The sequence below is a fragment of the Dufourea novaeangliae genome, unplaced genomic scaffold (assembly GCF_001272555.1).
Source record: "Dufourea novaeangliae isolate 0120121106 unplaced genomic scaffold, ASM127255v1 scaffold89, whole genome shotgun sequence".
NCBI lineage: Eukaryota > Metazoa > Arthropoda > Insecta > Hymenoptera > Halictidae > Dufourea > Dufourea novaeangliae.
This window is the reverse complement of record NW_015373988.1, coordinates 1,015,646-1,040,905: the sequence shown is the minus strand read 5'-3', so window position 1 is coordinate 1,040,905 and position 25,260 is coordinate 1,015,646. Positions and strand designations below refer to the sequence as shown.

The 25,260-nt window shown below is 43.1% G+C and overlaps 2 protein-coding genes across 2 annotated transcripts; one reads left to right on the top strand and one right to left on the bottom strand.

The window, feature by feature from the left end:
* The first annotated feature begins 92 nt into the window (after window positions 1-92).
* On the top strand, window positions 93-3,078 carry LOC107187485 (UDP-glucuronosyltransferase 2B15-like). The gene is made up of 5 exons (XM_015575599.1): window positions 93-660; window positions 976-1,346; window positions 1,859-2,078; window positions 2,159-2,378; window positions 2,509-3,078. The coding sequence occupies exons 1-5, from the start codon at window positions 180-182 to the stop codon at window positions 2,804-2,806; spliced, it is 1,590 nt and encodes a 529-aa protein (XP_015431085.1). The 5' UTR covers window positions 93-179; the 3' UTR covers window positions 2,807-3,078.
* A 2,102-nt stretch (window positions 3,079-5,180) lies between these two features.
* Window positions 5,181-7,670, bottom strand: LOC107187427 (UDP-glucuronosyltransferase 2C1-like). The gene is made up of 5 exons (XM_015575531.1): window positions 7,193-7,670; window positions 6,562-6,932; window positions 6,274-6,493; window positions 5,982-6,199; window positions 5,181-5,480 (listed from the first exon to the last, which is right to left on the bottom strand). Exons 1-5 carry the CDS (start codon window positions 7,668-7,670, stop codon window positions 5,181-5,183), a joined length of 1,587 nt encoding a protein of 528 aa, XP_015431017.1.
* Window positions 7,671-25,260: the final 17,590 nt, after the last annotated feature.

The following is a 25,260-nucleotide window of genomic DNA, read 5'->3' as shown; positions in this document are numbered from 1 at the left end:
CAGATGAGTTGCGTTTGTGTCCAGTCTACACAGTGACTTAGCAATAATATCTATGGATTGCTATGCTACTGATAGTGCTCCTTCATAAAGCTCAACTTACGTGAATCCGCGGTGTATTCCGATCTTGCGCTAGTAGCTCAACAACTGGCTTCGGCGACAGTCCATAAGAACCCGCCATCATGAAATCCATCACGTCCGTCGTGTTTCTCGTCTTGTGCATCTTCGCTGCCGTTCAGCAGCTGCAGTCTGCTAAGATATTGGCAATCATCCCGACGCCGTCTTACAGCCATCAGATCCCGTACCGTCAGTTATGGCTGGAGCTACACAAACGGGGCCACGAGATCGTACTGGTCACCGCGAACCCAATCCCGGGCATGAACGCGACCACATTCCGGCAGATCGACATAGGGACGTCTTACGGCATTATTAGACAGATGGATTTCGTTAAATTCCGCTTCGAGGGCTTGGACTGGCTGGCATTCGAGGAAAATTATTTGTTTGATTTTTCTGATTTGATGGCGAACGAGGTGCTGAATCATACAGACATGAAGAGGTTATACGAGCCGAACAGCAACGAGGAGTTCGACGTTGTGATGGCCGAGATGCTGCTCGTGCCCTCCATTTACGCCTTCGCTCACAGATTCAACGCGCCGATGATAGGTATTTGCTAACATTCAGTCTGATACTGGTGTGATCAAGAGGAAAGTAGGATCTGATACGAGAAGGTTTTAGTGTTTCTGTAAATTGACGGTGCAGCCCTTGGGAAGGATGATATTGTGGGTCCGGGAATTAGGAGTATTAGGGTACTGGGACTCGATATTGTGTGTTGGTCCTTTGAAGATCAAGGAAGATCGAAGGAACATTCCTTTTAGAGTTTCCTTTTTAGAGTTGTCAGAATTCTTCTATATGGGCTGAAGACGAGTCAGATTTCTACCATGATCATTTAAAGTGATCTTTTGTCTTTGGATGTTCCAGGTCTGAGCTCGTTGGGTCTATTAGCATTCAATGAACACGTACTCGGTGGCATCGTTTTGCCATCGCACGAGTACACCTGGGAGATGGAGGCGAACGTAGGACTTCAGCAGCCATTTTGGAAAAGACTTTGGAACTACGTTTCGCTGTGGCGAAGCATATACAAAGTCCATCACAACCTTTTACCCCGTCAGCAGAGAATAGTCGAAACGTACTTCGGGCCGTCTGTGCCGCCGATGCTCGACATACTGAAGAACATCAGCGTTATATTCATCAATCAAGCCGATCCTATAACGCCAGCCAAACCGAAGCTCGCGAACATGATCACGTTCACGTCTTTCCACGTCTCGGATAATCTGACACCGCTGCCTGAGGTACGCTCGCAAAATTATTCCGGGTATTATACAATCCGTCGAACTCATTAAGGGTTGTACAATACAGCTATTATCCGATTATCGAGGATTTTCGAGTTAGCGAGGCGGCAATTAGTCGAACGTCGATTGCCCTGAAATACTCCAAATTCTGCTAAACTACCGGTAATCGAAGATTAATCACCGTGAATGGTTGAAAAAAATTGTTGAGTCCTCGTTTAAGAATATTTTACACGAACTGCATATCAACGATCGAGTAATAATTTAGAAGATTGGCGAAACTTCGATATACATAAACAGATTGTGGACAGATTTGCAAATACCATTTCATAATTACTGCACTGATAATGAGTAGTTTATAATCTCAATTAAATGTAGTGAGTGTACATTTTCCGTCGATGGAACTGAAAGACATTTCAGTGCTCTGTCATTATAAATGGTAATAGATCATGTTTCGAAATAGCTTCAAGTAACGAGTATTTTCCCGTCAACTTTTTATTCCGTTACCTCTACAGGATTTGAAACGTTTCATGGATAACGCGAAAGAAGGATTCATTTACTTCAGTCTGGGTAGCAACGCGATGAGTTCGGACCTGCCCAAAGAGACGCTACAGGTTTTCAAGGACGTATTCTCCAAGTTACCGTACAAAATCGTGTGGAAGTTCGAGAAGGATATGCCTGGCAAGCCGGATAACGTCTTCATCGGGAAATGGCTTCCCCAGCAGACTATCCTGGGTACAATTTTAATTTTTCATTTAATCTGTGCGTCATAGGCATTGATTTGCCGTTGTTAATCGTGGTTCGTTGTTATACAGCGCATCCCAATATCAAGCTGTTCATATACCAAGGTGGTGTGCAAAGTAGCGAGGAAGCGGTGCATTTCACGGTGCCATTATTAGGATTTCCGGTGTTGGCGGATCAGGACTACCAAGTGCTGAGAATGGAGGCTCTTGGTGTCGCGAAGCGTTTGGAAATCACCACCGTGACGAGGGATGAATTGAACAGCGCCATTCGGGAACTACTGTCCAACAAAGTGTGAGTATGAGCTGATTTACGAACTGTTTGCAATGTAATATGCTGTTACAGAGGGAACCGAATGATTTTAGTATTATTAAATGAAAATATTCGAATATATGTGACTACAACTTTGTTTCGATTCTTTCAGATATAAGGAGAGAATGATCGAACTGAAAAAGAAAGTGAATGACAATCCTTACGACATGGTGTCGCATCTCGTTTGGTGGACGGAGTACGTGATTCGTTATAAAGGCGCTCCTCATCTTCGTAGCTCGTTGGTCGATCAACCATGGTATCAACGTTGTGACATGGACATCGTGGTATTCTTAACGGTTTTATCGGTTCTAATAATATCAAACGTAACTGGTATCATTGCCAAACTTGTGGTTCGGTCTTACAAACAATACCAAGTGTTGTCCGGTACACAGAAACAAAAAATTAGTTAGGTATACAGATCAGTGGAGTATATATTTCAAAATTATAGCGACTTAAGGAGTAGATATTACTGTAGTAACAAATTCATTAACTGTATTAAGTGTTTTATACTGAAGTATTCTCGGGGTTATCGGTCCATTCGGCGACTATTTGTGTGCGTATGTGTGTGTTTATAAATTAATGTCTGCTTCGGATGATCCGGATTTTACTAGAATAACAATGTTTAACGAGTAAGGTATTAATAATTTCGTCAATTATCAATATACTATTGCAATTTTTAGGATTTCATTATTATATTGTGTTCTGCGCGTTTGTAGCCGATAGAAATAGATAAAATTCACGATGTTCTTGCTGTTATGCAAAAGAGCTATTAATTTGATGTGTCGTTTACATAACAAAATTATGTAAATCGTGGCATCTAGTATCTCAAGATAGCACGAATGATAACTATCGAAGATACGTATGATTTCATGATCATTATAATCTAATCTAAACTTCCGTGACGAATGATATTGTACGTCTTCTCCCGCGGCCTCTTTGTTATCGAAGCAAACGTAATCTCGAGAAGGGAAATAGTGGTCTTGATAAGATTCGATGTCACTAGAATGCCGGAAGCTTTTCCGTAAATTTGGATTATTCATCTGCTCTATAATACCTTGGTAAACATTACGGTTTTGTTACTTGTGTACCTGTTAATGTTCGTTCATTTTCCAACAAAAAGATATCTGACAGGGAAAATTAATCGCCAATAAATCACTCGTATACCAAGAGGAACAATTTTCATAAATGCAATTGTACAATCTGCCGATAAAAGTACAGTTCGTTTAATATACCTTTACATTTCTTACGCTAACTACCCGTAACGAGTAAAAAATGACACCACTCAACGGTTTAATAAAGTAACCGATTCGTACCGACAATAAACTGTCGGTTTATGTGTTTTACAATCAGCTCAACTTTCAAGACCGTCGATAATACCTGTCACGCAACAGACACCAACTTTCAGCCTCAGAATTTGTACTCTTCCATCGTGCTCGCGAGAAGCCATTAACACGAGACTCACTTCTCCCTCCCCAACTCGCGAGCCCGTACCAGTAATCGAGGATTCGATAAACGCGAGGCGACAGGGAAGATGAAGTTCCTTGTTTCGTTACAAAAGCGTTCGGTGAAGTGCGCGGAAGAATCGGCCAGGGGACTCGGTGGAAAAGAAAGAAACAGCGGAAAATCCTCGAGACGTCGGGCGAGCGTAATTGTAAAAGTTCGCGGCGGCGTCGACGACGTACACGAAACAATAACTGCCGGCAAATCATATGAAACAATGGTCGGGCCAGATTGTATCTTCCCTTCCGTAGTTTTTCCTTCTTTTCCTCCCCCTGCTTTTGTCGTACCACCCTGCATCCTCCCCCAAGTTACCCGAGCCGGTATTCGACGCGCCACTGACAAACAGCTGGCGCTATCGCGCCGTCAGCATCGTGATTCTTAAAGGCGTTTGCGTTCGGAGGATCGAAAGGAGCCTGAAAACTGTCGGGAATAGGAGTTGGGTGGCGAGGGGGTGAGTTGGACGGCGCGTTATCAGCCGGAGAAACAAAGGGGGCTTCCTGTGGGGGCGTTAGCTTCGCGAACAGAAAGCACTCGGAGAAAAGAAAATCTCCGTTTCTATCGTTTTCTGATAATCCCCCCTTGGCACGCTCGCGATGAAAAAGGGGCTTTGATTCTGTCCGATTGCGGCCCCGTTCGAGGATCGGGGGATGACTGGATGAATGGCGACAAGCCGCTGATAATGGAAGTTAAGCGACGTTGGATAAGTGAATCTCGGGGAACGTTGGCTGGTGTGTTATCATAAAGGTTTAGCCGAGGTTACGGAGACTAGGACTGATAGACTCAAGTTGGATTGGTTTATTTGTAATTCGGACAACGTCGAGACAGAAGACTCGAAAGGCGTGGATGGAAAATCGAAGGACTGCATTTGGACTCATTGAGGATCGGGTAGGTTGAATCGAGTATCTTCAGGATTGAGGGACTTTAATTTATGAAGTCAACGTAGTTCTTCAAGTGGGTCGACTTAGGGCCAACACTTGGAAAATTTGCCTAACATAGTAGAATCGTATTACCTCGGAATCAGGAATTTGTTGGTCTTACAATTTCAACGACTTCCATTCGAGTTTTTTGATATTGACTGTGAGTTAGATGAGTTTGTGTCTTTATACCAACGTATAATCGTGATGTCATACTTTCTCATTTATAAAAAATGTATTTGCCTTTGACATGAAGTACACAAAATATGGTTGTCAGTAAAATATCTCAACATATTGAACGATATATTAGACAAAACCATATTATGACTAATAAGAGAAATTAATTCTCTGCTAGATCAACGTTGAATGGCTAACTTCGTTTCTGCTTCTTATTTGCAGGCGTAGTTTGCCGTTGTCTGTACAAATAAACTAAAAGTTTTGTAAATACATTGGTCGAAATGAAAATTACTATACATACTACAATAGTTAAAAACACTATAATGTCCGTATCGTAGCGCTGGTACCAAGGCAGGCTGGCCAGGCTGGTCCTAAGATGCGGAGCGCCTTTGCGACGAATCACAAATTCTGTCCACCATACGAGATGTTCCAATAAATCGTACGGTTTGTCCTTCGCAATACTCCTCACCTCGAGTATCCGTTCTTTGTACCTGTAAATGTCGCAAAGTCAGCATTCAGTTAGAATAAATTGTTTAAAATTCGTTAGTAATTTGCAATGGTGATTCTGGTGATAAAGAATTGAATACAAATGATTAGTTTCATGGTTCCCTGTAATGGACACAAATACATATGTATATCATGTTGCGCAAGAATTATAACATAGAATTATACATAAATTAAGCAAAAAGTACTAATGGAAAAAAGCTGCCCACGCGTCTAACACGATTTAATTTAACACGACCCTTGCCTGACTACTGAGCGTAATTGCTTCCACCCAGTCGTTTACTATGAACGATCTGTACGTAATTAGTACTTTAATTTTTTGTGTATTCGATTAGAAAGAAGTCCAAATTTCAAGATTATTAGCGATTGCAAATCAGCAAACTATGAAAACAGGGTTAATCTTTCAAAAATTAATTCTTGAAGTAATGTTCCTACACTATGAAATACACAGTATTAACTTCCATTTGCATCTTAATCTATATACTTAATTTTTATCAGTCACGATGTCCAGAATGTTTCGTTCCAGCTGATCCCTGGTCAAGGTCGGGAGATCCAAGAACTTCCCAATCCCAAGCTGTTCCATCACTCGAACCTGATAGTCCTGGTCGCCTAGCACGGGAAGCCCTAGAACTGGTACTGCAAAATACACAACCTCTTGGCTAGTTTGCAGGCCCCCTTGGTAGATCATCATCTTAATGTTCGGGTGTGCTGTACAGAAGAACATTCCCCTCGATCATAACACTCCGTATATACGGTTAAGATACATGTAACAACCATAATACCAAGAAGACTTTGCTGTGGGAACCATGGCATACTAAATACGTTATCAGGTTTTCGAGGCAACTCTTCCTCGTGTTTCCAGACGACTCTGTACGGTAATTTGGAGAACACATCGATGAAAATCTGCAAAGTCTCGTTCGGTAAACAGGAAGTCAACGCATTGGTCCCGAGACTGAAGTATATGAAGCCATTTTCTGCTTCGTCGACAAATCGTTGCAATTCCTGTATTCGAAACAAATTTTAATAATCGATTTGTGTGCGATGCCCGATGCCTGAAGAATGAAAATAACCTTTGGCAGCGGTTTAAGATTGTCAGAAATGTGAAGGGAGGTGAAGGAGATCTGGTTCGCCACTTTCGACCGAGCAGGTGACAACACGTCATCTTGATTCACGAATATCACGCTGATGTTCTTCATTATATCGAGCATAGGCGGTAGATCTGGGCCCAAGTACTTCTCCGCGATCCTCTGATGCTGCGGAAAGAGGTAGCGATAGAGAAAGTACGTACTGCGCCAGACTATCACGAAATTCTTCAATCTTTGCCAGAACGACAAGTTCGGTCCTATGTGCGCTCCGACTTCCCACACGGATTCGTGGGACGTTAATACTGGTCCACCTAGGATGTGCTCGTTTATGGTGGATAGCGTCAACGAGCTGAATCCTGCGGATCACGTAAATTCTCCAATTAGCGAGCGATCAGAATATTGATCATAAAATAACACTTTAAAGGATAGTATTTGTAGATAGTATTGAATGTGATTATCCATAATTGTTCTATCTGTAACAATCTACAATCTAAACGTGAAATCATTCACATAGGACTCTTCATTTTTAAAGTAATCGTATTTTGATATATTTAGAATAACAACAACAGTCGTAGGTTCTGCATCGACATTTGATCGAATGGAAAGTATATAATACCTATGACAGGTGCGTGAAATCTGTGCGCGAACGCGAATAAAGATGGCATTTCCACCATTTCTATCACAAGCACATCGAAAGTCGCGTTGCTGTTGGGCTCGTACAATTCTTTCATTTGCGGATGATGGAATAGGTTCTCGACGAAAAACTGGGATCCATGGTATATGTGCTCATGTAGGTACGTTTGCCAGTTGATTCCATTGAATTTTATGCGAGTCATATCGAAAGGTTTGACAAACACGTATGATCTACTAACATCGATCTGCGTGATATTCGGCACGTTCAAATGTGACGCGGGGTTCGGTGTGACCACCACTACTTCGTGTCCACGTTTGGCCAGCTCCAGCCATAATAGCGGATGATTGGTTTGATGACTGTAGAACGGGATTGGGAACAGAGCTAGGATTCTGGCGCACTCCGAAGGCACGACGACACAGATCACGCATAAAATTATAAATAGGGGCACTATGGACTTCATAACGATCCGTTAAATGCGACCAATTTTCATTAAAACTGATTTGCTACTGAACTGAGAGATGTAAACTAATGGGACCTTACGTCGATAATGGGTTATCTGGCGCATTATTTAAATTACATTGGTTGACCGTTGGTGCATGCTGGGCAGGAATGACACCAATTTAAGTACAATGTTGTGTCAAGTTGGACACGCGTCCTTCGTTTAATTTCTGTTGACAACTGGGATATCATATTACGGCGAGGTGAATGAATAATGTCCCTTAATGTTATTCAATTAGATCACCTAATTCTAAACTGAACTTTAAGATTTTATAATTGCAGTGGACTTAGTTGATTGTTCGCTACCAGTTGAATTATAAAATTCTTCAATTTGCGTGTCGAATAAAAACATATGAACAAATAATGTATACAGGGTGGTCCACATAAAGGTGGCCACCTAAATATATCCTTCAGTTGTGATTATATAAAAGTATATTGTATGCAATTTGAATAGTGTGGAAGAACGATTGAATTGCAAAGAATATTTTTGTGTCAAAGTCATTTTTTTCAAAGTTCTCAAGGTCATCAATGTGTGTTTGCATGCACGTGTATATTTTCTTCCTTTACATACTCTAGTTGAAGTGACCTTTGACTGTGAGTTTATCTATTAATGCACGGTTTCAATAATGCCTATCTATGGAGCAAAATCATTTTAAACACTTAACATAACGTGATAACTCAAAAAGTAGGTGATAAGTGTTATAAATTTATGTCTACTTACATATCCGTAGATTCTACCCGTCGCAGTCGAGGTTTGTAATATCGATTCAAATGAATTTTATATGTTATTTCAATTTTGAGAGTTAATGGTCAGTTTACAGTCATGTCCTGAGCTCACTGTGAGATATTTAGGTGGCTACATTTAGGTGGTCTATACACCAAAAACTGAACGAATATCAAGTAGTACCTATGGTAGGAGCGTGAAATCTGTGCGCGAACGCGAACATGGATGGCATGTAGATCATTTCTATCACAACCACATCGAAAGTCTCGTTGCTGTTTGGCTCATACAGTTCTTTCATTTGCGGATCTTCGAATACGTTCTCGACGAAAGCCTGCGATAGATTGCATATCTGGGCGTCTACGTACATTATCCAGGTAAGGAGTCCATCGAATCTTTTCTGTACCATGTTCCATCCATCGAAAAACCTGTAAGACCTACCAACGTCGATCTGCGTGACATTCGGAATGTTCAAATATGACACGGGGTTCGCTGTGACCACCACTATTTCGTGTCCACGTTTGGCCAGCTCCAGCCATAATAGCGGATGATTGGTTTGATGACTGTAGGACGCCATTGGGAACAGAGCTAGGATCCTGGCGCACTCAGAATGCTCAGCGATACATATCATACATACAATTGTAAATAGATACACTGTGGGCTTCATGCTGGTCGGTTAAATTGCATGGAACTGCTGATTTGCTACTGACCGGAACAATGCAAACTAACACCTTAAGTTGATTGTGAGCTATTAAGTGAATTTTTTTAAGTCGTATTGGTTATCGTTAGAGTATATACAGATGGAAGTGACATCGATATGTGCGAATAAACCGCTGCAAACTGCACAGGCGTCCTTCGTTTCTTTGCTATCGGTAATGACTGGGCTACCGATTTACGATGAGGTGAATAAATGTCTTTTAATGGTATTTAATTTGACTACCGTAACTTTGAACTTAATTTTAAGATTTTACAATTGCAGTAACCTAGTCGTGTTTTTCGCTACATTGATCTGTAAAATTGTTGATTTGTGTGTCAAATAAAAATATTTAAATATATAGGTAATGAATATTCGAGATGCTTAATGCTCTTCGAGAGCTCGACGTGTTGACAATCTCCGAAATTAATAATCTATATTCGGCATACAGATCGTTTGAAATATTCTACAAGGAAAACTCAACATTTTCTTGAAAGGCTTACGATCATTTATCTTCAATTAGTGGAATTTTAGAGGCATTTGCTACTATTGCAGGGCGATTGATGTTCGACTAACTGGAAAATAACAGCTCTACTGTACAATCCTTTCTGAGTTGTACGAAATTCCATGGTGTCCCAAATAATTCATGAACACAACTCAGGCAATAGTGTCAGTTTATCCCTGACGTGGAAGGATGTGAACGTGATCATATTCGCGAGCTTCGGTCTGGCTGGCGTTGGAGCTTCGGCTTGTTCGACAAACATAACGCTGACGTTCTTCGGTATGTCGAGTAACGGCGGCAGACGCATCCCGAAGTACTTCTCGGCTAGTTTCTGTTGACGTGGAAACAGTTGATGATGGGTCTTGTATATGTTTCACCACACTGAAACGTAATTCCGTAGTCTCTTCCAAAATGGCTGCTGCGTTCCTACGTTCACCTCCATCTCCCAGGTGTACTCGTGCGAAGGCAAAAGGAAACCACCCAGGGCATGTTTATGGATAATGTGAAGTCCCACTGAGCTGAAACCTGAGAACATCCCCGCCCCCCCTAAAAAAAAACAGATCAGTCTGATGACGTTAATGGACATTTTATTGGCAGGCTTCTTTCATCGTATTTGCTTTCTCCGCGCTGATTCGACCCAGACAAATGCACAGGGAATACTTGATCCTTAGACACCTGTTTAATTTTATGCTACCAGAAAATCATTGCGTTCATCTGTCCAGATCAATTTTCAATCTATAAAATATTCCCAATTGCCAGACGGGACATGTTTATAGCGAATGTTCTAATTAACGATCCCAAAGTTTTGTCAAAAATAAATTTGTATAGTTACTCAGCAAACATAAATGTCTTGAAAAATATTCAATTTAGACGATCGGTACAAGGTGGTCCGTGAAGTTCTCCGTATTTGTCGTAACAGCAATAGGTACCAGAAGGAAAAAGAAATCTGAAGATAGAGGGGGTATTCGGGAAATTCATTTCTCGTGTATCTTCTTATCGATCCTCTTCATCCGTGATCCACGTGAACAGGTGATGCTCGCGCGATCAGGCTCCATAGTCAAGAGGGTCTCCATGTGTCCATATCGGCGGAAGATCGCAGCAATCGATGGAGACTCTTACGGAGTAGGGGGTGCCTGGGCTGGTCGTTCGTAGGAATCCAATTTTGGTGTTCTCGCGTGAAAAGCTGTCCGGGAATGGGTCTTTTTACCAGCTCCCGGATGAAATTGAATTCCTTCGTCGGACGGCACCGTGGCGCGGCAATTATCGGCGATCTAACAGGAGAGAACAGTATCTCCTCGCCAACACCTCTCCCCCTTCCCAGGTTAAGAAACTCGACAAAGCTTTAGAATGTTACGATAGCTCGTCATTGGATTTCACTTTCCCATGGCCACGGAAGCCACGTGAGTTTGTGGCCTAGCGAACCGTCGGAAAAGTGGCGGTTAGGGAAAACAACGCGCGTAAAGAAAAAGGAACCGTTGATAAGCGTTTTTTTTTCGCGCGGAACATGCTCCGCTGCGCGCTCATAGACGTAGCGCTCTTACTTTCGAGGGAATTTCACTGTTTCACCGAGGTTTCACTTCCTATGGTCGCGTTGCCTGCTCGTAACCAACGTACCAATTGACCCGTTGTTCTATGGTTCGCGCTGCGCTACAGCTGCGGGCCTGCCTCTATCAAAACCAATTGTCACGGTTTGTCGCGTGCAAGATAGCAATGGCGTAACGAGAGCCGATGGGAAGCGTTGGCCTTCGGCCCGTTTGCGGATTGTCATCGTCGATTCCAGACACAATTTATTTCATTTTTTATGTCATACATCGTCGAAAATATATGCATTAAGTTAATAAACGCTGTTGATCTTGTGTTAAATTAGGGATGGCTTCGCTCTAAAGAACCGAATATTAGGAAAAACGGAAAATTACACGTTGATTCTATTGAGATCTTCTATAAATCCGCGGAGTCTAACAAAAATTGGAATTTTCAGGGTACCGAAGCTCCCTTGCTAGCTACACTGTTCTTCCTAATGAAAAATCGCACTACGAAATTCTATGACTAGACGTGTACGCATTTATGGAAATATAGATCGTTATAGAGTGATTTACAGATACAGGAATGAAAGAGAAATTTATCCACTCTATTAAAGCGTCCATCTGGTTTCAAATATGATAAACACGTCATTAAAATTAATTAATTTTTGGTTATCAACACACACCTGTGTAATTATTGTGTAATTATTCAATTACATTCTTCAACCAGATTTTATTATCCCCCATTCACGATTTTTCGATCCAGGTCCGACTGATTCGTACTAAAATTTTCACATCAACGGCAGCTTCGGATGGAACTTAATCCATCGAGAGGAATTGTATAGAGACGCATTCTGAGGCAAGCGAACGGAACGAATCCTCCGAAGACAAACATTTACCGGTGAACTCGAGCTGATGCAATCATGGCCTCCTCTGGTCGGATCTCGCGAGGATTCTTGTTATCTGCTCGTGACAGATACGCGACTGGATGGCTCGAGATCGTCTTGCATGATCGCGCGGCCGTCTGGTGCGTTGCCAGAGTGTCATCGATCTTTTCCGTTCCGTCGAAGACATTCCACGTGTATACACCGTGAAACGCTTCCGCGCACTCACAGTGCGCTCGACGCAGAGGAGATTTTTCTGATTAGTTTTCAGACCTCTGAGAAGAAGGTGGATCGAGACCGTTGATGACTTCCGGTGACGTGGCTCCTGGTAACACGTGATTTCCAGAATCGATTTTGTGTCGCCTCATGGAATGTTTTTCTGGGAAATTTGGCCAAGGCTAATTGTTTCAATGGGATTGTTATCATCGCCTGGTTGAAATTGCACAAGCTATAACAGGTTCTTCGTACGTACAATGTAAGTAGAATGTAATTATAGATATTGGAATGAAAATCTCGATGACCTAGAGCGATTATGTTTCAGACATTGATAAAGCGTTGGTTATAATGATGCAATTGAAATGAAGAGTAGACGATTGCAAAGGTATTGCGCAACTGTGTAGTCTGTTGCAATGACCTGTTTGACATAGATTACAGGAATTGATATACAAGATGAAGACAGATTACTATTCCATGTTAAGGTTATTAGCTCTATTTTAAACAATTTTCAATAAATAATTTTCAAATAGATTTACGACACACAGGTGTACATCGGGCTGTCGATTAACGTGCAACTGATCATTATTAACAATTTCCATTCATGACCCTGTTATTTAATTCACCGAACAGTAAAACCGACATTTCATATGCGTCAAATTAATCATAATAACTAAACAACCTATAATTCTGATAAACACGCTCGCACAGACCAATTTTGCAAATATCTATTTATCTGGTATAAGTATTAGGTTGTTGCATAGTAAACGTCCTTCCATTTGCTACATTTCAGTCAACCTAAAATCATTAAACTCGAGATTAAGATACTTTAAACCTTCTCTTTGCGATAACATATTACATAATCGTTCGAACTCTGCAATCCATAAACAAGATTTATTATGCAACAACCTAATATTTCTTCCGTTAGACTGCTGTATATTTCCAGTTCGTTCACACTTAGTAACCCAATACACTCCCGTCGAAGTCAACGAAACCCTGACAGCATTCCGTCGACGTTGCACGTAGAAGATAAACATTATATAAATCACCCCCTCCTGCGCCTAACACGATCGCATTTGAAAATTCGCGGGGAATTGCCTCGTCATTATGGACGTCTATAAGTCCTGTTTGCCAAACGTCGCGCGCTGGAAATTACTTTGGAAATGGTACCAGTCCTCTTTAGAGTTTACCGTAGGGGGAAGGAAGTTATCAGTTGTTGCAGTAAAAATGACGGAACTACGGACGGCACCGCCAGCTGCGTGACTCTCACGAATCGACGGTAAAACGATTGGTAAACAGGAGTAGATGTATAGAACCCCCAACCCCAGGCGTTAGAACGGCAAACGACGTGAAATTGTTCCTTAACTATGTATGAGCGACATTTTCACATCCAAGGGATGTTCCTCGGCCGACTCGTGACTTAGGTTCCCGTTCATCTCTCCGGTAATAATCGTTTGATGGCTGGAAAATTTCCTAGGAGCACGAACTACGTCTGTCGATGTACAATCTGTACATCGATGTAATGTCTGTCGTGTAAAATGTAACACGTGAGAAAACAAAAAACGGTCTGGGTAGTCGGGCTAATTTGTTATTAATTTCTGACGCAATTATCGCGTTCGTATTATCCCACGTGTGATGAACGCCCCTGAGACTGAAATGATAACTTTTACGTAACACGAGCGTGAATTGATTGCGACGAGGAATACTGTGGCAATCACAAACCGAGTTTCTTGGTAGTATGTACATTGTCGTGTAACTCTCGAATGACGTTCAGAAAGATTCAGTTATCAAATGTCTATTAAAAATTTATTAAGAGAACAACAACACCTTTTTCTTGAACTGTCTCTAACCAAAAAATTTGGTATCTTACGATTGTGGTTGCGGAGGCCCATGTGGATTGGGGGGGTTTTCAATTTTGGTCCGCAGCAGAAAACGATTGTTCATCACTGCTCTATAAGACAAGAAATATAACACATTCCGAATAGCTCTACGCAACTTAACAAGTGCAGACGTTTGAATCATCCTGTACAAAGGGTACAAATGCAAAACAATAGTTCCTCCAAGCGAAAAACAATGTTCCCTGGCGTGATAAGTTTCATGCACTAGAAAGAAAGGGGTATCCGCGAAGTGTTACTTTCCATACACCCTGTAGGAACACGGGGAAACTAGTTTCTGTCGTCCAAAGGAATATTAATAGTATCCAGCCAGGCAAACGAACGATCCACGAAAGGTCCCCGTCACGAACAGAATTCTTCCGCAAGTTCATCGTGCGACTCGTATGTTCTGTCTCGTGCGGGGAACCGGTAGCATAATTAAGAAGCACCCCCCGCCCACTCCTCCCACCCATACCTTGTCTTCCACGGCACTACCAGGCACTCACGTTGCCAGACATGCGATCCGAGGTGAATCAGCGGCGTCTAGCTGGACGAACGTTCCTCCGTTTGCACAATGTCATCGGTCGGTAGACCCTTGGTAGCTAATCGTCCTAGGGCTGACGTTACTAAACAGCATTCGATTATACGGAAGGTCGCGAAACAAAAGAGGAGTCCGTGACTCCCAGGAAAACAAGTAATCGTCAATGAATATCCTTCCGGAGGCTTTGTACTTTGTCTGCAGTCTGCTAAATTACTTTTTTTCTTTGAATTGAAATAAACAAGTGTCACTTGTTATTTATTTTCAACATAATAGAAATTCTGATGAAGAAATTCAGTCCCTGCCCATGTCTGGTTTTCAAAAATTTATCTACGAAAGTTTGAATTTGCATAAATGCTTGCATTCTAAATACTACTAAATCTAAACTTATGGTTATTTTGGTTCTCCCATATTTTGGTCACTACTTCAATCGATGAAATCGACAAACTACCGTGAAAAATCTCTCTTTAACCACAATCCTCATCGTCTGGCTCCCCAACCGTTCTTCCTCGCACCGTGGCGAACCAGCTCGCAGAATTTACGGGCGTCACCGTCTCGTCGGAGTTTTCGGACGCATCGCTCAAACATTTTTCCAACCTCCTCTCTTTTTGCCGTTCGTTCGTTCGCTCCCAGTCTCCTTTCGCGCCTCGCATCCTGCCAGGCGTCGTTTCTTGTTTTTTTTTTTTCGCTGCCAAGCCAGCCGTGATGCCGCGATATCTCGCGGTCAGCAATGAACGGCCGACGCGAGCGTAACGAACGGGTTTCGGAGCTTTTCCAGGACACGAGTCAAGCCACGGATAAACTAGAAAATATTATCCCGCGTTATACCGTTCGGGGGGCTTGTCACCTGACATCATTACAGTGAATCCTCGATGACTGTTCGAAGGCTTCCTGGCATTCAACATTAAATATTTGATAATCTAATGACCAAATGCGACGAAAACAAATATCGTCTCCAGCCGAATCGAACAGTATTTCCCAACGTTCCGTGTCGTCGTCGTTCGTGTCAAAGGAAAAATCGCAGCAGCGAAAAGAGTTCCCGGGAGGCCGTCTGTGCGCTCGTTCGTCTCCTCCCGAAAGCGCGTCTCCGTTTGATCGCGAATTCTCTTTAAGCCCGGCTCCGTTCGACTACCTTACGAAACAGAAAAGGAATCACGGGACAAAAAATGAATAGGGAAAAGAAAAATGTCGTGTTTCACGGTTGCCCGCGCCCTTGAACCTTTTCTTCCTCCTTCGCTGGCATTCTATGCGCGTTGCGCGTCTAAAACTTTAATGAGATACGCACGGAGGTGTGTATTATCGGATCACGGGTCACAGGGGCGTGCGCCCGTTTCGGCGTGGCGGAACGCGATTGTTGTCGCTGAAACGTTCACGCCCGACTTCATCGGACACATCCGTCTACTGTGCAGAGATCGTAAGTTGCCGACGAATCGAATCAGCCGAACCAACTCCGGTCATACAAATTGTCATTATTAGTGACTTTAAGTGTTACCACTAACGACAAAATACATTGACCGTCCCTGATCACTCGATCTTGCCACCGAAACATAACGACGTGAAAGACCCAAACACCAATTATTTTTACGAAGTCAGTATAGCTCGGCCAGAGACTATACTCGATAACGTACGATCTCTGCATAGTATAGTGGACTCTAATTATATTGCCACTGAACATATTGCCACGCGTGGCACTTCCCCTTCACATGTACTTTGCGTACGCCGGCGCACCAGCACGATCCAGCTTTTGCGCAGGCGCTGAAGCCGAGGCTATGACGATAGGACTTAGCATGGAGGGGGCTTCGAACTTATTGCCATTTCTTCCCTACAGCCCCGACCATGGCAATATATTTAGAGTCCACTGTACATCCGCGCGACAGCTTCAACCATAGCGGCCACAAGCTGGACATGGGCCGAGAAATCCGTCGTTCCATTGGATTTTGTCCACTTCCCTCCTTCCCTCCTACCTCTCCATCCCTCGGACTTTTATTTTCTGGGATAAACGTTTCGAGACTCGAAACAGCCGGGTCACAAATTTCGCGCCGGGATCCACGCTGCAATTTCCCGGATAGGAACCTCTACTTCCGGGTGTCGTATCGACGGGAATACCAGTGGATCGGTATACATACAGCTGTGTGTATATGCAGACACACACACACACACACACACACACACATGACTGGAATCCCCGATGGAATTCCGTCGAAATAGGCTAAGAGAGCACTCGAGGATGCCTGGCCCCAAACGGCGGCAGGCGAATGGCGGGAGAAGTGGCGAACATTCGGAGCGCCTCGAAAGCTCATTGGTCCGATGGGCTGACGTGTACAAGGAAATGGCATTTAACGGATTAAAAGCTGGCCATTCAGAGGGTCCGGCACGGATCGCGCGAACGACTATCCGATAACGGCTAGAGCCTACATTTATCGCTCCCTCTTTTTTTTTTTTGTCGTGCACTCTATATATTTTTTTTTCTCCTCGCGTTCGAACCACGGCGTGCGATCCGAGACCTATATCGATTTCGCGTAAACTAACGGTCCTGGCTCCGTCAGGCGGATCCGTTTTCATCTCGAGCGCTGTTCGGGGTTGATAAGGCAATCGGTGATCCTTCGAGATACGGTTCAGAGAGCCTGCGAGAGAAGAGGAGCCGTTACGGAGTTCATTTGCTTTCTTTTTACGTGAGATTGAGACGGGATTTCGGAGAATGAGGATGGAAATTGAGTCATCTGGCTATATCGACGGTATTTAAAGATACGGTAGAGGGTTTTAACTGATAATTAACCTGAGAACTGCATTTTATCCAATGCGGTGGACGCCTACTTTGTCACCTTGACGACAGTATTTGAAATATCTTTCGACGATCGGCAGTACAGAACTTTAAATGACATCCAAACATTAGAGAAACGGTGTTACCGTAACTACTACAGTAAAGACCCCATGAGAGTTTGAAACTTGGGTAGGGATGAAGTAGAAACTCTCACGAGGAAGTTCTCATCCCACTCTTATCGAATCTTTGTTGTAGTTCGTTATTTATCGTGAGCAAACACATTGGAATGACTATTGGTTCTTAATTTTATGAAATTAAAAATGTTGTACAAGATACCAACAAGATGCAGTGAAGGGGTTAACAGAATCTTATATTACGTAAGCGTCGTAATGACATAACTGTAATATCTCAGTCGTTTCTTTGTTTGTAGTTACCCAAACAATGTTTCGAACGACGTGGCTTGTTCCAGATCGGCGAGGAAAATTTACAGTCTGGCCGAGGGAAACGCCGCGTACCTCTTAATTTCCTTAAGCTCTTACAATTCGTTATTCCATAAATTTTTCTCCCGTTCCTCCGGGGAAATGACGCTCGGGCTTGTCTAGTTTTTTTTTATTCAACCGAGCCGCACGGTTTTCGTGCGAGGAAGTTTGAAATATCTTTTTAACGAGCAATATAATTTCCTATTGCACTTTTACCGTTCCCCATTCGTTCGGACGGACCCATCATCCGCCGTCGGGTTTATGCATTTTTAAAGACACGACACTCACGTCACCGACAGCAAACAGCATGCCGGAACGGCTTCAACTTAATTTCTGTCAGTGTCACGGGGAACGAGAAGGAAATGTATCTGAAACGAAACGAATCGAACCACCGGTATATAGAGTAAGTCGTGAGAAGCAACACACTTGGAATACGACAGATTTGACTGTTACGACAGAACGCATACAACGACAGTTGCAGCTGTTACAGAAAAAATCTACACGAACATGGTCTCTTTTCTTGGAGATTACATAATATCTTCGAGGTTATTAACAAGCTATATTAAATCGATCAAGGCATTTGATACTGAGGTGATCTTCAGCTGATTTTTTAGAATAGTGTAAAATCGAGGATACAATAGCATGATATGTTAATTTCATTGGTACACGACTCCATTTTTCGTGGTTCACGCCCGAAGATCAAAGAGTTCAGTTCGCTGTCCACGAATAACACGATATACTATAGACAAATTTAATTTACCTCTACGTACTCAGAGGTTGCAAAAAAAAAAAAAAAGAGAAAGGAAGTATCCACTTCTAACGGTGGAGTAGATCATACCCAATAGCGTGACTTCATAGAACCGACACGTCGCGCGATCGCGAAAATATTAAAGTACGAGAGAGCCTCGCGGCGATGTAATACACTTTCGGGCGCGTCGCGCATCGAAATAACGAATTTTTCGAAAAGTGATGACGTCGTCGTTCGCGGGCTAACGAGATTCGCGCTGTCGGTGTCTCGCGTAGTTCCGGCGCGATCCACCATTAAAAAAAAAAAGAAACACTAGTTTATATATAGCGAGATTCGAACCCAGGAAAAACATGCGGTCCTCGGGTGTCGCGGCAAACGAAGCCACTTCGTCGCGGGTGGATATAATCGATACGTCTATCGTACAGATGACGGTCGAATCCGTTGAAAAAGCTGGATTAAACGGCCTGCTCTTGATACCCGTTGACCATACGTCGGGGCGTGAATGGTCTTTTCGCAGACATAGCGATTTTAATTCCTTCAATATCTTACAGACGTTAATGACGGTTATTGGCGTTAGTTATTGGCGTTTTTTAAAAATAGACTGACAACTGCTTTCGGCACTACTATTTGAAATATTTATGTTTGTCTGAGTTGTATAGGTTGCTTAGGAAATATTACAGTTCCGTCGATTATCGTCAAGAACTCGGGTCCACGTCGCCACATTGTTCTTTGTCTGAAGCCTGAGCCTCCGTAACAAAGTATGGGCTTGATAGTTTCTAAAAATCGTGTAGAATCAATTAGACAGTGATCGACGGAATACTGTATCGTCTATCAGAAAGATTCGAAAGCGGCATCCTCTATTGGGAAAAGAATAGAAATATTTACATCATTAGGTGAAAATTTCTTGTTATTACATTTAGAAATAGTCTCCGTATCACTGTTTTATAAAAAGTTAATTCTTTTTCGACTGGATTACGAATTGAGGTTAGGTGTGGTTTACGCTTTTGAACCCTGTTCGCGTGGTACAGGATGCTGATCTTGTGACATGTGAGTTAGTATGCCAGATAAGTTCAGACGTGTGGTAGCAAATGCACTAGACCTGAGATCCAACGATAAAGCTCAGCAGAGGTAGATTTCGGAGGTGTCAGAGGTCAGAAGAGTTCCATTACTCTTCGGAGCCAAATTTGACTCTTGGAACGTTTGGGATCCAAGATGCAATGATACCTTTAAATCCCTGGTAATGTCGGGATCCTCGAAACCTTCTGGGACTCTACTGTTTTTGGGAGTTGTAGAATCTTCAAGGAGCTTGTTATTTTTTAGTACACATTTTCTGTATCCCTTATGAACTCTAATGCTTACAAAGCAATTAGAATCTTATGAAAGCCCATAAAAAATTTTCGAGATGAGCTAAACGTTCATATATAACTTAACCCGCGAATCTTAACCCGCCACCTTCAAGACAAAGCAAAGATTCGCCATGGATTCTTCTATTTAGAGTCACAAGACACCCATACTTATTTGGCGAAACTTCCCTCCGAAAGTGTGCACAGGTCACCTCGACAATATGCTGGCCGCGTCACCGCGTCTCGTTTGACCGGACGCTAACGAACTATGGAATTCGCGGTGGAAAAACTAAAGGAATCGAGGAACAGTTGACGCGGTTAATCCTGTTTTTCCTAAAAGCACGGTCGGAACTCGATGAATTATTCACGGTCCGCTATTTGTCCAGGCCGATCCTCTTGGGAAACGAACGCTCTCGGTCCACCCGGAACGGTCACGACTGGACCAGGGTTTCGGGGGGAGTTGGTGGGATGTTCGTCTCGACGGGAATTCGTCGGAACGGACGCGAACGGGAGGGCAGACACGGCCGATGACGCGCGAACGATACGTCAACAACCATCTGGCCGTTAATGAGAACGCGAACGTGCTCCTCACACGCAAACATCGTGTACGAGGGAGGGTCGCGCTGGTTTCCTCGTGGACGCGTCCGCATCGAGGACACGCCAGTTTACCCTGAGCACAATCTGACGACCTGCATTAATCGTTGTCGTCAATCAGAGGAGGCCGAAGCGGTCGGCGGAATGCGATTAATCTCGATCAGTTTCGTCTACCGTGAACGAACGGAATCGACGGTTTCGTGAGTGGGAAGGGGAGAACCGTAGAATCGAGTCAGTTTCAGGAACAGTCGCCGGGCGTAGATCCTAGGTCCGCAGTGGCGCAGAAACGGTTCGCCGAGTGGTTGAGAAAGTTGTAATTGCTATAACAAGGTTTCAGCTTGTCTGGGGGAATTAGTGTTCTAATATGTACCGGGCGGGGAGGTGGATTGTTTCCTTTCGGTGATGTTCGAGCGGGAAATGAACAGAATTTGGAGAGGGGGGGGGCGGGGGGTTAGTTGATTTGAGATTTAAAGAGTGAGTATAAAACATCAAAATGGAGAAGAGGTCGTTAAGTAGTTTTTTATTCTTGTATGTACCGGATATATAATTTTATAAATATTCCAACTTACTCCTTTCGGTGCAAATAAATTGTTTTTCTTCGTAATCGCGATAACGTAAATGGTACACGATGTCCATCATTACATAAACATCGCAAGTGTCAGAATGTCTGGGTAGACGTTACTACGATCCACAGGGCCAGTGACAGCCTGCACAATGGGTCCGTGTAGAACACGATTCACGACACGGAGAACAGTGTTGCAGAACAGATTCTACGGATGGATGACGTAATGTAATTAAACTGATTGGAGTGCAGAAGTACAGAAACCAGTTCATAGTACGTCAAACGAAGTTCTCGAAGTCGAGCATTTCCGGGAAATATGTGCATACAATTTCAAAACAATTAATCGAAACTGACTGAAAATATCGAATACATTTCAATATCCAGGGAAATGAACGATTATATCGTTCCAACAGGTTCACACGATTTATTTCCAGACGTGGTCCGGATCGTTCCACGGATCTCTACGATTTTCCATCGCAAACAGTACTCCGTGGATCACGGTGGATCGAGAAACGAACTGGTCTGTTTTTACTATGTAATACAGTTCTCCCCACAACGTACCAGTCTCATTTATATCGCCGCTGGAATGAGAAGCGGGCGGCGACAGGGGGTGGTAAACGCTCGCGCGTGAAACCAACCGACGAAATGGAAGGTTTTATTAGGAAGCGTGTCTAGCACTTGACGCTGCATCGCGCAGACGGGTAGGAGGAGAAAGGGACGACTAGACGGACCGTCGAATTTCTCGACGGTTTGTGTCAGATGAAAAGCTGATTAAGATCGATTCGGCAAAATTATCCATGTAATCCCTTTCCTCGGGTACGGATTAAAGGGATCGTATCCAAATAGGATTTCGGGGGGGGGGGGGGGGGTTGGAACGAAAGCGATATCCCATCCTCTACTCGTCTACGCTCTCTCTCTTTCTCTCTCGAGTGTCCTTGGATGGGATCTCCACGCGGAGGAGCACGATCAGGGATCCATTTGTCATATTCCCGGGCGAGCTCGTGAGAAAATGAGACGCCGGCGGGTGCATATAAAAAGGAATTAATTCCGCTGCGTGCTCGCCGCCGTGAATTCTCAAGTGACCGGAAAAGAAGAATTCCACAAAGGGCTTGCGCGCCGGTAGAGATAGCCTAATGAGGAACGTGTTCAAAAATCCTCGTTCGCGGGCTCATTGTGGAATCGAATTACGCCGAACGAGGACCGGGGTGAGGATGAGAACCTGCCCGGGCCTGGCCGTCCCCCCAACCCCAGGGGGACATTAATTAAAATCCGGCCATTAAAATTAAACCGTACGCATTCCGACCCAGAAAATTTTAAGAATCCACCGTCTAGGGGAAACGGTGCCACGGAGATACAGTCTGATTGTGATTTGTGGACTGTGATTTGTCTGTGACGCGGGGAGTGAAATAATTCCTGTTTCGGTCGGACTAAATATTATGTAATAGCAGAGATCTAAAAGGCCATTAGAGATGAATATGTTAAAGATTTGTGGAGATATATTTCGATAATCAGGGAATCATATATCGAAAAATCGTATATAAAAATTAAATTCATTACTTTGTTAATCTTCGTACTTATATTCCGGTATCTTCCACGTCTTCCGTATGGTCGGTTTTCAACGATCGATCTTAATGAAACTATCCTATACCTCAATGAAATTCAAAGTTTGACTTATCCTATGTTACCCCGGTCGGAAATGAGGGCCGCAGCGCATCAGACAAAGCGTTACAGGAATAAAAAAGCTCCCGTTGACTAATGAGAGAGCCAACGTTTTACTGTCATTTGCATTTCAAATCGAATCAGGAAAACGAACCTGACTTGAATCTTAGTTTGCACTGTCTGTGGACGAGTACAGAGTCATACATTCTTACCTGTTTCAACAATTAGTTTTGCAAGAGAAAGACACACATAAACTGATATCCTTCTATTTTAATAAATATTAAACAATGACAAATACACTTATCAATTCTATTGTCACAGTAATTTAGTCTTCGCTACAAATTTCATGCTGTATTTTGCATATTCGAATTAATTTACGTTACATTAGACCGAACTTTAAGTAAATTAAAGTATCCCGGCAAACAGACCGCATTTTCACAACGCATTTCGCATAAATAAGCGACGCCATGTCTACATGGTGCAGGTGCATTTACACCACCGTGTATTTCAGCGCAGTAGCATCGCGTATTAATGAAATTTAGCGGGGCGTTTAGCCAGAAATTATTGCGTTCGTCTGGCCGCGGCCTGAAAATTGCGTTTTATATCGTCACTAAATTGGGGAGTTACGGAACGTGAACTATGAAACGTACTCGAAACCTGAACGCTGTCGTCAATTCTCTTTGTCCTCGACAGAAATGTGTAAACTCACTTTTACAAATGGAAAACTATTAATATTGGGACTTTAAATTATACTTAAGAATTATTTTCAGATTTACAATAATTACATCCAGCGTTGTTATAACGATTATTCGGAAAATTCAGTAGAATACAAGAATTTTCAATTCCAAATAATTCAACACGTATATTGTCGCTGGTCATTTATCCTCGAACAACATTTTGTCTATGCGGTCGCCTATATACCGACGATTCTCGTGAACAGGACATAATAAAGGGGTAAGAGTAGAAATTAAGGGAAAAGGGTAGACTTTTTTTAAACCCTGTCGGTTGGTAGCTGCGCTTTCCAACGACACATGACCGCGAGTTTTATCGCGTACACGTTCGTTTGTTCAGACTACATTTAGTTCATTTCCAGAACGGTTAACGACCTCTTAAATCGTCGATGAGTTACGCGGAGCGTAAGTGAGTGGATAAATTTTCGTTAATGTTTCCTGTTATTCGGCCGGCGCGAGATTTATACGCGGCCCGGGAATTCGTGACGATTTTGGGCGCGATTTAATTCCCTCTGTAACGGCGCCCGGAACGTTGACTTTTGAACGAGTTTGAAAATTTCATTGTGCACCGGGCAACGTATACGTATATTATCTGCCTCTTAATTTACTCTTAGATCGGAGTTAAAGAAGAAATTCTTACGTTATTCTATTAGAATTCCATTGTTTTTCATGAATGTAATTTTCTACTGTGACTGACCTGTTTATATAATAGTTCCTTGCTTGTTGATAGTTGGATCTATTAAAAATTATTAAATAATAGCCGATGGGAAATGTGTGTTAATAAACAAATGGACGATAGCTCCGTGTAATGGCTTCCATTATACCGTGAACGGATCGCTGGTTGGCCCATCTTTTCGGGTCCCAGCCGTGTTTCCAGGATCCCGGCGGCCTGACAGACGCGAATTCGCACTTGGCAAGCAAACAGATTCTTAAAGGACGCTTAGCGGCGAATTCATGGGCGCCAGGGTTACAACGGAGACATCGAAAACCGGGCGGTTATAAGCCATAATAAATCGCGCGTTATGTAGGTTAACGCCGAAGGGGGGTGGAAGAATTATCCGGTGAATTTACTGCCGGGGTTTGTTGCCAAAACCAACGGCGCAAAGAAAGGGTGGGCTTCAGACAGAAGGGCGGGGGTGGCGGGGGTTGGGGATCTTTGGGGACGGTAATGGCCTCTCGGCAAGGGACTCCGCGGCTCGTCCGAACGGCCGAAGAAGTTAATTTAGGAAAGAGGATTCCGCCGCGGACAAAACGTTTGTAATCCTTAACAAAGGGTGCTCGAAGTTCTTCAGTTGGCCGTGAGACACTTGAGTCTGGCAAAGGGACTAAGGGGACGGTTACTTGGAATTTGATATCAATTTTTAATTCGTTTCGTTTCCTTCTTCTTTCTCGGACTTATTCGGGTGTGTGAACCCTTGTTAATTTCTACGTTTTTGTCGCCTGAATAATTCATACGGTTGGTTGAAATAAATGGAGTCTGACATATGAAGTGTTACTTCTTAACCCTCGTACGCTGTGGGGGTTAATTTGATCCTAAATCAGATTTCAATTTTTAATTACATTCTTTAGCGGAGAGACTTGTACATTAATATGATATCAGTAGATTAGGTATATAAGGATCAAACGGCGTGTAGGTATATTTCTTTAACTCGAGTTCAGCTTCGACCAAATTTAATTCAAAGAATAGTAATGCAACAATTTATTGAATGGTGTACGAGGGTTCGTATGC

What these genes read in the sequence shown, in the direction of transcription:
- LOC107187427 (XM_015575531.1), bottom strand. Translation starts at nt 7,670, where the DNA reads ATGAAGTCCATAGTGCCCCTATTTATAATTTTATGCGTGATCTGTGTC. An exon ending in ATTTCACGCACCTGTCATAG is followed by an intron (nt 6,933 to 7,192) that starts GTATTATATACT and finishes CGTGATCCGCAG; the next exon opens with GATTCAGCTCGTTGACGCTA. An exon ending in ATCTTAAACCGCTGCCAAAG is followed by an intron (nt 6,494 to 6,561) that starts GTTATTTTCATT and finishes TTTCGAATACAG; the next exon opens with GAATTGCAACGATTTGTCGA.
- LOC107187485 (XM_015575599.1), top strand. Translation starts at nt 180, where the DNA reads ATGAAATCCATCACGTCCGTCGTGTTTCTCGTCTTGTGCATCTTCGCT. An exon ending in ATTCAACGCGCCGATGATAG is followed by an intron (nt 661 to 975) that starts GTATTTGCTAAC and finishes TGGATGTTCCAG; the next exon opens with GTCTGAGCTCGTTGGGTCTA. An exon ending in GAACTACTGTCCAACAAAGT is followed by an intron (nt 2,379 to 2,508) that starts GTGAGTATGAGC and finishes CGATTCTTTCAG; the next exon opens with ATATAAGGAGAGAATGATCG.